The sequence below is a fragment of the Capra hircus genome, chromosome 13 (genome assembly GCF_001704415.2).
Source record: "Capra hircus breed San Clemente chromosome 13, ASM170441v1, whole genome shotgun sequence".
NCBI classification, from domain to species: domain Eukaryota; kingdom Metazoa; phylum Chordata; class Mammalia; order Artiodactyla; family Bovidae; genus Capra; species Capra hircus.
This window is the reverse complement of record NC_030820.1, coordinates 75,644,596-75,657,859: the sequence shown is the minus strand read 5'-3', so window position 1 is coordinate 75,657,859 and position 13,264 is coordinate 75,644,596. Positions and strand designations below refer to the sequence as shown.

The following is a 13,264-nucleotide window of genomic DNA, read 5'->3' as shown; positions in this document are numbered from 1 at the left end:
TATTTAATAGGCAAGTAAGAACGTGGGATTCAGTGGGAAGAATTAAACAAGTCTGGCTGCTACTGCCTGAGAAAACATCGTGGGCAAGTGATGGCTCTCACCTTCGCCTTCCTCCATCATAGCCCGCGGCTGGGACAGGGCAAAGCACTGCATCGTCTCGTATCTCTGGCGCATTTCAGGACTGGTGTTTATGTCTTCCAGAATGTCATGCGGTATTTTCATCAACATACGGCAGTTAAATGTATGGCTTTTTTGTCTCTGGGTCTCATTTGTCCAGGTAACTCCATTAACTTTAGGAAACAAATAGAAAGGAGTTTTGTGAAGGCTGGCAATTCAGTCTATGACTATTATCAAGAATTTAAGCTATAAATCAACTATTTGCCAATAAGAAAAAAGGAATTTGAGCTGTATATATTTTCTCATCATACATCTTCCACAGTACAATACATTTCAAAGAGACAATATGTAAAACACTGGAATAACTTCAATTTCAAATTCAACAGGTATCTCACATATTTTGTAACTCACTGTATATCTTAGACCCATGAAATGTAAACCACATTTTAAATTCATATTTGAAAATTTTGCTATTTACAGCTTTCCCTGTTCTATAGAGTCATCACTTGACTTTGAAAAGTATATTCAACTTTCTAAGAAATGATTAAGAAAAAAAAATTTTTTTAACTTACTTGGAAAATATACTTTAAAAACTTACCTGTAGATTTTGGTAAGTTTTTAAGAAAATCCTTTCTATCGTCTTCATGCAATATATTGTAGACACTTGTATTAACCAGGTCCTCTTGCTTATATTGCAGGTACTGGGTGACATTTTCTGACACAAATACAATGTTTCCTTCACGATTCACCACAAATAGGAAGCCGTCCAATGCCTGAAGTGGGATATGTTAACACTGGCTATTATGGACTGAACTGTATCCCCTCCCCAACCACAGTTCATATGTTGAAGCCCTAAAGCTCAATGTGACTCTATCTGGAGATAGGGCCTTTTAGGAGGTAATTAAAGTTTAGTGAGGTCATAAGAGTAGGGCTCTAATCCAACAGGACTAGTGTTCTAATGAGAAGAGAGACAGACACGAGAAACGCACACACCCAGAGAAAAGGCCACGTGAAGACACAAGGAGAAGGCAGCCATCTACAAGTCAAGGAGAGAGGTCTCAGGAGAAACCAAGACTGCCAACACCTTGATCTTGGGCTTCCAGCCTCCAGAACTGTAAAAAATAAATTTCTATTATTTAAGCCACTCAGCCTGTGGCATTTTGTTATGGCAGCCTTAGTACTAAAGAGAATTTGAAAAAAAACTGTTGATTTAACAACTATCAGCTATCATGTCTATTAACATTAGCAACATCAATAAAGGGTTGGCACCCCACTCCAGTATTCTTGCCTGGAGAATCCCATGGATGGAGGAGCCTGGTAGGCTGCAGTCCATGGGGTCGCTAAAAGTCAGACACTGAGCAATTTCACTTCACTTTTCACTTTCATGCACTGGAGAAGGAAATGGCAACCCACTGCAGTATTCTTGCCTAAAGAATCCCAGGGACAGAGGAGCCTGTTGGGCTGCCGTCTGTGGGGTCGCACAGAGTCAGACACGACTGACGTGACTTAGCAGCAGTAGCAGCAGCAGGAAAAATACAGATGATTTGAAAAGATGACAGCAAAGACGAAATTCGAATTAATTTATAATCTAATTTTTGAAGAACTACTTCTTCAAAGGAGTTTTTAAAAATTAAAAAAAAAAAAAAATCACCCTGAATGCTTCCCCCCTTTCCATTTGGTATCAAGTCAAACTATAGGAACTAGAGCACTCTGTAGTGAGAATTTACAAAGAGGAACTGAACTCATACACTAAAAAGTAGTTGGAACAAACCAACTGGAACAAAATTATCTGATAAGTGAGCTTTAACAAAGGGCTTCTAGCCATCACTTAAAGTAAGAGAAATCTTCTGTAAAGTACAACAGGTTAACTAGATCTATTAAAGACAACTACTTACAAAAAATATCTAAAGTCTTAAAAATTCCTCCAAAATATGAAATTATAGCACCATACTATCAGTTATGGAAAAATGCACCAAAAAAGTCAATTAAAAAAAATATGCCCAAATGCATAGCAGGGATGGGTACATAGGACCTCATGAGTTACATATATTTTAAACCTAAGAACATTTTATAATCATATTCAGAATACTGAGTTCTATCTCATGAAAAGAAACATTTTCTTGTTGCTCCCATATCCTACCCAAAATTTTATCTTTTTTTTTTAATTCAACACCACTTACTTTAGAACTAAAACCTTGTACTTGCCTGAAGTAAGAGTGGTCCTAAGGAGTCTTTATCAATAACTCCTTGTCCTGTGGAAGATACATCAGCTTTCTGAACATCATCATCACTGGAAATAGCTTTTCCTGAAAAGACATAAGGCAGTACTACAAATAGCATATGTATCAGTTACAGTCTAAATGCACGTTCACACTGTTCCCAGAACAAAGAGGCACACAGACCGATGCGCATGTGCGTGTAAACAATGTTTTCTGATAAGAAAATGATGCTACAATTTTTAAGGGTTAAAATTAAACTTCTGAGTTACCCAGGAGCACAGAAGATACTCTAGATTTTCTTTTCCTACTAAAAGCACTATTTCACTGCTTCCTGAAAGGGAACTAACAAATAACAGGGTGAGCAGCCTTGGCCTCCTTCCAGTTCTGGTGACTATGTCCTGAGGTGAGGTGAAGTCACTCAGTCGTGTCCGACTCTTTGCGACCCTATGGACTGTAGCCTACCAGGCTCCTCCCTCCATGGGATTCTCCAGGCAAGAGTACTGGAGTGGGTTGCCATTTCCTTCTCCAGGGGATCTTCCCGACCCAGGGATCGAACCCAGGCCTCCCGCATTCCAGGCTGGTCCACTGGTCAAACTAACCTAACTATCGAGCCCCACAGGGGATACTAGCCCTCAAGGAATAGCAGTTCCCATCTAAGCAACAACGAAGCAAAAGACAAATGTGAACCCAGTTAACAAGTTCCTGCTAAAAGACCTGAGTGTTTTCGTACTTTGTATTACCTTGCTCTTTTATTTGACGTATCTGTCTTACTGTTTCTTTTAAAATCGCACATTTATCTGGTTTGACATTGAAATTGTCAATATCACTAAGATTAGCAGATATTAGTTCAGCCAATTCTTCAATATATTTACTCTCCTGCTCCCGTCTCCACTTTTCACCACTGCAGGCAAGGCTGGAAATGGGGGGAAAACACCATAAATATATCAGTCACAAACGAGCTTTGAGCAGAATCAGTACCTACACAATACTATTACATCCATATTCTAGCAAAGTAAATTCAACCCACAGAGACTCCCAAAACAATGTCTTGGAGACCTAGTATAATACAGTTGAAATCTGTGCAAACCTAAATTCAAGTCCACCTGCTGTTAGCCTGGTGGGCTTAGTCAGTTAGCTTCACTTCATCCTCTGGAAAATGGGGATAGTCTTTACCACAAAGAGACAGTAAAATTAACAAATAATTAAACAGCAATAACTACTTATTAATAATAAGGTCTCATCAATTATATTGATAAGATTTTGTAGGTTTTTTTTTAATTTAAATTTAATTTTTTTACTTTACAATACTGTATTGGTTTTGCCATACATTGACATGAATCCACCACAGGTGTACATGAGTTCCCAACCCTGAACCCCTCTCCCAATAAGATTGTTTTTTATTTTGCAACCCTGAGAGTGAAATTTAAGTGATACTGACCTTGGCAAATACGAAAAAAGCTATGAAGTATCACTGGGTAAAATGCAGTATTTCATTTCTATTTTTAAAACTTCTAACTTCACTCAGGAAAAGAATGATAAAACCTCACAAATGCCAAAATATCAACTTATAACATGTTCTTAAAGGATACTAAAGATTCTTACTTGTAACAATCTTATCTTACTTGTAATAATCTTATCTATTTGTAACTCCTACATCCTCCATTGAGAAAAGCTTCTTACAGTGTCACAGTTAGTATATATTTAAACACATAAACAATAAAAAATCTAACCAGAGAAAGCAAATAACAGAAAGCTGAAATGTTATCTTCAACCCAAACAAATAAAGACAAGGGGAGGTGATCTTGGTGAAGTATCAGGAAATAAATTGCTTACCCTTGCCCTGGAGGATCACATGGCAACTTGCGTTTTCGTGAATCAGGGGCCAGTTGATCCAAAGCGTTTTCTCCTAACCCACTCATCGTGAATATACATTAGCAACTAAAAGAGAATAATAAGATAAAAACACTGTAAAATATCCATGACTCCAATAAAAGCATAACATGCTTGAATGGCTGCACTTTGTAATTCAGGACTACTTTCCTTAAATGGCTAAGTCTCAATATTCTTTACAGTACACAACTGTTCTAAAGACCTCAAGAGTTTATACTCCACTAATTAGACAGAATGTCCAACCCTGGGACAAACGTTTCTCAAGACCAAGTAATGTGTATACTGAATATCTCACAAGGAACAAGGCATCTTTTTCATATCTAATAAGAAAAAGAGACTGTCAACTCTCCAATTGATAAAATACTAAATTATACTTATATACAAATAAGATCTATCTGGCCAACTGGTAAAAAGTCTTTGAATGATAAATCTCAAAATTATTTTCAAGCTATTTTCAAAGTAGTGGTTTTTTTCCTGTAGAACATTTCTTTAGCATTCATCATCCAATGTGTTTTTCTTCCGCTACTTAAAAATAAGCTGAGACTCCGTAAATAATATGTAAGATCCAATACATTCTGCTTACAAAGTAGATGTGTAACAAGAAAAATCCAGGTGGGAGGATTTTTACAAGATCCACAGAGCAACAACTATTTTAATATTAACTGGTGGAAAGGAAATATGCCTTGATTAAAGTTGCATTGATAAAAACAATGTATTTTTTTAAATAAGGTATTTTTAAAATACCTTAAAAAATAGGTATTTCTAAAAAAATAAGGGTATTTCTTGTTGGAAAAAGAAATACTCAGTAGCTCATAATTTTAGCACATTTAACTTATATGCAGAGTACATCATAAGAAATGCTGGGCTGGATGAAGCACAAGCTGGAATCAAGATTTCCGGGAGAAATATCAATAACCTCAGATATGCAGATGACACCATCCTTATGGTAGAAAGGGAAGAAGAACTAAAGAGCCTCTTGATGGAAGTGAAATAGGAGTGAAAAAGTTGGCTTAAAACTAAACATTCAGAAAACTAAGATCATGGCATCCAGTGCCATCACTTCATGGTAAATAGATGGGGAAACCGTGGAAACAGTGGCAGACTTTATTTTTCTGGGCTCCAAAATAACTGCAGATGGTGATTGCAGCTATGAAATTAAAAACACTTACTCCTTGGAAGGAAAGTTATGATCAATCTAGACAGCAAATTAAAAAGCAGAGACATTACTTTGTCACCAAAGTCCATCTAGTCAAGGCTATGGTTTTTCCTGTGGTCATGTATGGATGTGAGAGTTGGACTATAAAGAAAGCTGAGCACAGAAGAATTAATGCTTTTGAACTGTGGTGTTGGAGAAGACTCTTGAGAGTCCCTTGGACTGCAAGAAGATCCAACCAGTACATCCTAAAGGAGATCAGTCCTGGGTGTTCATTGGAAGGACTGATGTTGAAGCTGAAACTCCAATATTTTGGCCACTTGATGCAAAGAGCTGATTCATTTGAAAAGAGCCTGATGTTGGGTAAGATTGAAGGCAGGAGGAGAAGGGGACGACAGTGGATGATATGGTTAGATGGCATCACCGACTCAATGGACATGAGTTTGGGTAAACTCCAGGAGTTGGTGATGGACAGGGAGGCCTGGCATGCTGCAGTTCATGGGGTCGCAAAGAGTCAGACACGACTGAGCGACTGAACTGAACTGAACTAAGCCTTCACTCAACAAGAAATTTATTTGTCCTAAACTCTTGTTTATGAAGACGCTGTTATAAAGAATTCCAAGACAACAGAGAAGCTCAAACATGCCAAGCTACTTTCTCTTAATTTGTTAAAACACATCTTGCAGTCTATCCACAGTTTGAGACCTACACAGAAGGACATAAACTTCCACTAGGTGGCACAATCCTGCCAGGAAGAGAGACAAATCAACAGGGAAGCAAAATTTCACACAAGAAACTTAACATATTCAGCTTCAGAAAAAACAAAATCAGAGTTTTAGATTACATTATCATCTTTACAGACGTCCTAGGTATGAATTAAACGCTAGCAAAAAATTTATTCTACCAATAATTTTGGTTAAAAAAACAATGGCTGAATAGCTGTTATGTTTCAAGAACTTGGTGTTTTTTCCTCACAACATAAGTTAAAATAAAGGAGAGAAAAGAACTTAAATAATGGCTCAACGTTATGATTTTACAGGGTAACCAGATCCCACAATGCCACGATACTATATTCTTCAAAAATGACAATGTCATAAAAGACAAAGTCTTTAAGTATTCTAGATTAAAGAAAGCTAAAGAGAAACAATAATTCAATGCAATATTTGATCCTATATTGAATCCTGCACTCTAGACAGGGAAAATGCTATACATTATTAGATCTACTGACAATTTAGAATATGGACAACAGATAACAGTATTTTACCAATGTTAAATTTACTGAAGTTGATTTCTGTCCTGTGGTTATTTAAGAAACTATCCCTATTCTTAGTATTTAGGACAAAAAGGCCATTATGTACACAAAGGACCCTCCAATGGTTGGAGGGAGGGTTTACATACTTATAAGTGAGTGAGTGACAGAGAAAGGAACAGGAGAAGAGGGAGAAAGGGAGGGGAAGAAGAGCCTAGAAAGGAGGCTAGCAAACTGTTGACACTGGGTGAATCTCAGCTGGGAAAAATTTTTTTAATTCTTTGTACTATTCTTTTTCTTGCAACTTTAAGTTTAAAATTATTTCATAATAAAGTTAAATGCATGTTCAGCTTTGACTTCCAATTTTCATATTTTAAGAAAGTGATTCCTTAAAGAACAGAAATAGAATAACTAGCTATGTCTCAATACAATTACCTTTATATTTTTGTTTCGTTCACAGGTTACTTTTAAACTGTGTGGCCAACCATCCAGTGAATAATAGCATTTATTTTAAAAATAGAATTTAAAAAATTATACTCCAAATTTTAGATATTATTTCCTTACTTTGATGTTAAACACAAGCTGAATCCTCAAAATTAACAAACTCTTTAGTGAATAACAGCATTTCTTTAACTTGAAAGACATAATTTATTCTATATTCTTTGTACTATTTCCTAACTTTGCTGTTACACATAAGCTGGATCTCCAGTAGAGCTTAAGGTGCCTAGCATGTAACAGGTGATCAATAAGTATGCCTCAAAAAGTACTGAGTAAATGGAACATTCAACACCTGCAGTCGTATTTTAGATTTTCCTCCATTCTGATCTACAAAAAAGTTTAAGATTAAACTTTCTAAATTGTTACTTGTTTGGCTGATATAGGATGTTACCAAAATGAATTTTTAGAGACAATAATTGTATCACTAGAGACTCAAAACCATGAAAATCTTAGTATGAAAGAAGTCAGTAACCACAACTATCATGTAAACTACACAGGTGCACATATCATTCATGTAAAGATAATGTTTATGTACATATAAAAGAAACCTAAATATTTCAACTGTATCCAAATATGGGCTTCCCTAGTGGCTCACAGTAAGGAATCTGCCTGCAATGCAGGAGACCAGGGTTTGATCCCTGGGTCAGGAAGATACCCTGGCGAAGCAAACTGCAACCCACTCCAGTACTCTTGCTTGAAGAATTCCATGGACAGAGGAGCCTGTCCATGGGGGTCGTGAAGAGTCCGACACGACTGAGGAACTATGTCCAAATACACACGTGGCTCTCCTTCTCTTGATCTAACAGAACAAGCTATAACATGTATATGACTGCAGTCTACCTATTACGGAGTTTACTCTTTCACAGAGTCCCATGATCTCTAGTAACATAGATAATTATCCAAAAATGTACCAGAGCACGATTTTAATTTAAAACCACAGTACTGGTGTTTATTCAAACATGAAGGTATAGCTATTTAAGATATAAAATAATTTTCAAATTTCATTTTTTAGAAACAAGACTGACAGATATTTTTTTCTAGCTCTTACTTAGAGATAAACCTTGGTACTACCTTCACTATACAGTGCCTAAAAGACCACATGATACACAAGTCTGAATGACAAAATACTGTATAACAAAAAAATTAAAGCAGAATAAATGTATCTTTAAATGTCACCCAACTAAAGAGAATGTTCAACATGAGAAGTAACAAACAGAAGTATTTCAGTCCCAGAAAACAAGTTTCCACATATTCAATAATACAATAATTCCTAAAAACAGATGACTACAACAAACCCTTCATGCACCATTTCCTATTCATTTGGTATTAATCTTATTTCTGAACACAAAAAACTATAAAAAGCATTTGTTTTACTTGCCAGGCCTGTTGTCTACCTCTCACTGGTGGAGCCACACTCAGACTATATTCACCTGGGGGGACAGAGTGTCTAGCTTTGTAAGTTACTCCTTTGTGGCATATGCAGCATATACACACTAGCTCTAGACCATCTTCAGTCTCTCATCAAGAATTAGGGTGGGAGGGGGAAATGGAACATGCACCAGGCCAACGAGTAGATTAATTTCCGCTCCCCAGAAAAGTTAAGAAACACAGATCAGTAACTGTACAGCCTACATTTTTACATCTTAAATTATAGCCCATCTAGTCTGAAGAATATACAGAGTTGGTAAAATCCATATTCAAAGGGGAAATAATTCAGCACAAGCGTTCCCCAGCACCTCTCACATCGGGACAGTCTATTGATACTGAAGGTGAAGTCGCTCAGCCGTGTCCGACTCTTTGCAACCCCGTGGACTGTAACCTACTAGACTTCTCCGTCCGTGGGATTCTCCAGGCAAGATACTGAGCTCCTTCTAAATTCTGATCCCCGACAGATAAGACTATCATCCACACAGCTGAGCTGAAAAGAAATCAGGACCACAAAACATACCTGCCCTACTCCCACACAACCTGCACTCTTATCCAACAGTGAGGTTCATAGTATGTTTTGAAGTTGTGAATGTAGATGTTCCCCAGCTGCCAGTTAAACTGGAGTAACACCTCAACCACACTTCCAGGTAGAATACAATCCAATCACAGAAGGCTTTTCACATCCCTGACCCTACAGTAATGAAAGACTAGAGCAAAACACTTTTCATTGAATCAGATTCAAAGGCCCAAAATGTATTCTATCTTTCAATGTAAACTCAACTGTCTAGATCCTTGAGTCATTTTTACAATTATTTTCCTTATATGAAATGTTTCTACTTAAAAGTTCTATGCTATACTACTTAAATACATTAATATGACAGTGTACACTTTAAAATGACATTTAAGCAAAATATTCTATGCAACTGTTTCAATACAGAATACTAGAAATTTATAATAACTTTCAATGTTCTCAAAATATAATGTTACCTATTTCTGTATTATTTGGAAAAGTCATAAGTAGATTCATGATAAATCAGATTTAAAACAAGCAAAAATCTTGCAGCAACTGGATAAAATTCCTCTATAAATACTACAGGCCTTTCTATACGATACAACCAAGCTGTGGTACAGGTTTAAGTTTATATACACAGAGTACAACAAACTGGTAGAAAAGGAATGTTCTTTAAAAGCAACAAAGAATTGTATCTGCCAGCTCAAAAGCCACGAAAAGGATGACATGTGGCTTAGTAGCATTACTATCTTTCCTTTTGGTTATTCACAGTTAAGACAGGAGGGAAAAACTTGATTATGTAGAACAAACTATCCAGACAGTCAAAGATACAGGAAGTACTCCATGTCCAAAAGGAAGCAGTGTCAATCAACAATGCTAGTATCCATTAGGTGAGCAAGAAGTTATTGGGGCGGGGGGCGGGCGGCACCTAAGAAAAGCCACAAGAAGCCAAAACGTAAGGAGGTAAAGTGAAACTGAGGTAAAGTCACCCAGTCGTGTCCAGCTCTTTGCGACCCCATGGACTACACAGTCCATGGAAATCTCCAGGTCACAATACTGGAGTGGGTAGCCTTTCCCTTCTCCAGGGGATCTTTGCAAACCAGGGATCGAACCCAGGTCTCCCACACTGCAGACGGATTCTTTACCAGCTGAGCCACCAGGGAGGCCCAAGGAGGTACGTTATCCAGTAAATCTCCAATGGGACAGAGACCAACTAAAATATTTCATTTTCCTAAATCAATAAGGGAGGAGGAAGGAAACAACTTTTGTGGCAGTACAATGCTAGGCATATCACATATTTGGTATAATTTCTCACAATTCTCCAAAGTATGTATTACTCCCATTTTATAGATAAAACAGCATCTAGATCACAGATACTAGATGGCAGAGCTGGGATTATAATATTTTTAGAATTTTATAATCAAAAAAATATGTATCAGATGGTCCTTGGGCATTTCATCCCTCACTCCAAAAAAAATTTAACCAATCACACTGTTGAATCACACCATCTCTGCTAACAAGTTAACTGGAGAATTTCTCAGCTCATCAGTAAGAACACTGAGAAGCTGTTACATGAGGGTTTAAGGACATGCAGTATTAGGGTCAGAGGCAATGAGGTGCTCCAGCTCAGCAGGTACTAATGCTGCTATTTCCCTCAAGCCTCTAAAAATCAACCACTATTCTTCAGTCACCAAATAAATGGCCCTCTACTACCCATGACCCTTATTTCTACTTGATACTAACAGTTAGTGGCTCACATGGCAAGGAAAAATGCTTAGTTCAGAAAAGCATTAACTATAACCAAAAGAAAGAAAAAGAAATAAAGTGAAGTCACTCAGTCATGTCTGACTCTTAGCAATCCCATGGACTGTAGCCTACCAGGCTCCTCCGTCCACTGAATTTTCCAGGCAAGGGTACTGGAGTGAGTTGTCATTTCTTTCTCCAGGGGATCTTCCCGATCCAGGGATTGAACCTAGGTCTCCCACACTGCAGGCAGATGCTTTACCGTCTGAGCCACCTGGGAAGCCCCAACTATAACCAAAATAACCTGTCAAGTATTTTCATTCTTGGGTTTCCCAAGATTAAACGCTAGGGCTAAGTACTTCTGACTATCCCACCAATAATCTGGTTTATTTATCAGGCTTGTCTGTCTGACATATTATACAAGGTATGATTAAATATGTCAATTAGGGAGTATTTCCGGGAGTCTCCTGAGAATCTCAGTAACTTAAGAAAATCTTCATACAACTGTGAATTTGAATTATTTATTGAAAACTGCTTGAAACATTATATAAAAATACAGACTGATTAAGCCAATTAGAAAAAAATTACCCTTGGGAAAGATTTATGAGACATCTGTACATAAACACGCTACACAAAATATAAGTTCCAAATTGACACTCTTACTCAAATATAGTATACAGACAGTCATCACCAGTTAGGCTTAATCCTACAAGAATATATTTTCTAAAATACAAAATTAGAGGTTTTATTTCAGTCTTTTGTGCAGCTCCAAGAGAAACAGCACCATGGAGCAAAGAAAGGAAACAAAATAAAATGCATGTGTTTAGGGGACAAGAAAAAGCAGAGGAGGAGGTAAGTCCATAAACATGGAGCCACTATGGACATTTCCTCACCAGTGATTATCTCCTACCTTTACGTTTTAACTGAATCTTGGTATAGAGGATAAGAGCTGAAAGTCGGGGGTTGGGGGCCCAAATAAAAACTAACTTGCAACATCCTTTTATTTTGTTGTTGAGAACCTGGTATGTTTAGTAGGATGCACTAAAAATCACCTAATGCAATCCATTTTTAAAATCTAATTCCATTTCTGTTCAAACATTTGCATGCCCAGACCATTCTGGTACAGGAAATAAGAGATAAACGACACCACCCACTATTAGAACAAGCTTCCCTGGTGGCTTAGAGGGTAAAGCGTCCACCTGCGATGCGGGAGACCCGGGTTCAATCCCTGAGTTGGGAAGATCCTCTGGAGAAGGAAATGGCAACCCCCTCCAGTACTCTTGCCTGGAAAATCCCACAGATGGAGGAGCCTGGTAAATCCCATAGATGGAGGAGCCTGCAGTCCATGGGGTCGCAAAGAGCCGGACTATTAGAACTCTCAGGCAACCAGAATAGGAAAACTTACAATTATAACAACATAATTTGGTAAGTATTAAAATGAAGGCACAACTGACAGGAAACCTACTAGCCTACAGTTTTCTAAAAACAGGGGAAAAGCATAAACTGTATCAACAATAAACTACCTTGGTGTGAACATCTGCCACAAAACAGTATAAATCTCAGGTCCTGGTCAATTCTCTTCCTTTATCTTTAGTTATTAATGCCTGCAGATTTGGAAAGGGGCCAGCAGAGAGCAATAAAATATCTTACTTTTAATATATAAGTTGAGGTGAGAAACATCCAAACATGAAGTAACAGCTATTTCACCCATGAGGTTTCATTCTCTCTTCTCTCGCTGTACTGCTTGCCTCTTCCTTGTCAATCAACAGCTGACCCCACAGCCCCTTTACACTGATGCTCTGGTTTAAGCCTGATGAAGCTGAACTCAAACACAAACTCCCCAGAGGTTCTAGTACCAGAACTGGGCATACCAATTAGCCAAGGCAGGTGCTAGATGCAACTGGAAGCTTGTTGCCAAGAGACTTCTCAACCTCTACATGAGCAACAGAGATGAAGTTCACACATATACACTGTGCAGAGGGAGTTAAGCAAGCCAATTCCACTGAAATCAAATTACCCTCTCCTGACAGCATACTAACTAGCTGGGTAATTCTTTAGTTGCTTTAAAGGTTAGAGTGACTCCAACAATTTAACATGCTGAATCACCCTCATTCACAGGAATGAGACATAAGCTTGAACTTCATAAACCTGATTCATTATTATATTATTATTAATAATAATAAATTATTCCATTTCTAAACAACATACTATCTAGTTGTATTTCTTCCTCACCACCACCTCCACCACCCAAGTGGCCTAAAAAGAAAAAGATTCTGACAAAAGATATTCATGAAAACAGCTACTATTTGTATTTAACCCTTAAGTAACTTATTTCTCCTTAGATGTCCCCCTCTATCCCTCTCTTATCTACAATACTGAAACACTTTTAGTCATCCTTCAGGATCAAATGACTATCACCTTTGGTGAAACCATTCCCAATTATCCAATTAGAAAAA

The 13,264-nt window shown here is 37.6% G+C and overlaps 1 protein-coding gene across 3 annotated transcripts in view; it reads right to left on the bottom strand.

The window, feature by feature from the left end:
• Positions 1 to 13,264, bottom strand: part of NCOA3 (nuclear receptor coactivator 3) — a 128,071-nt gene that overhangs the window by 27,236 nt on the left and 87,571 nt on the right. For all 3 annotated transcript variants that reach the window (XM_018057987.1, XM_018057988.1, XM_018057989.1), the window contains 5 exons: positions 4,170 to 4,274; positions 3,077 to 3,249; positions 2,323 to 2,423; positions 716 to 890; positions 102 to 290 (listed from right to left, as the gene is read on the bottom strand). In XM_018057987.1, the coding sequence (XP_017913476.1) occupies positions 102 to 290; positions 716 to 890; positions 2,323 to 2,423; positions 3,077 to 3,249; positions 4,170 to 4,255 (724 nt within the window). In that variant the 5' untranslated portion in view covers positions 4,256 to 4,274. The remainder of the gene's footprint in view (positions 1 to 101; positions 291 to 715; positions 891 to 2,322; positions 2,424 to 3,076; positions 3,250 to 4,169; positions 4,275 to 13,264) is intronic.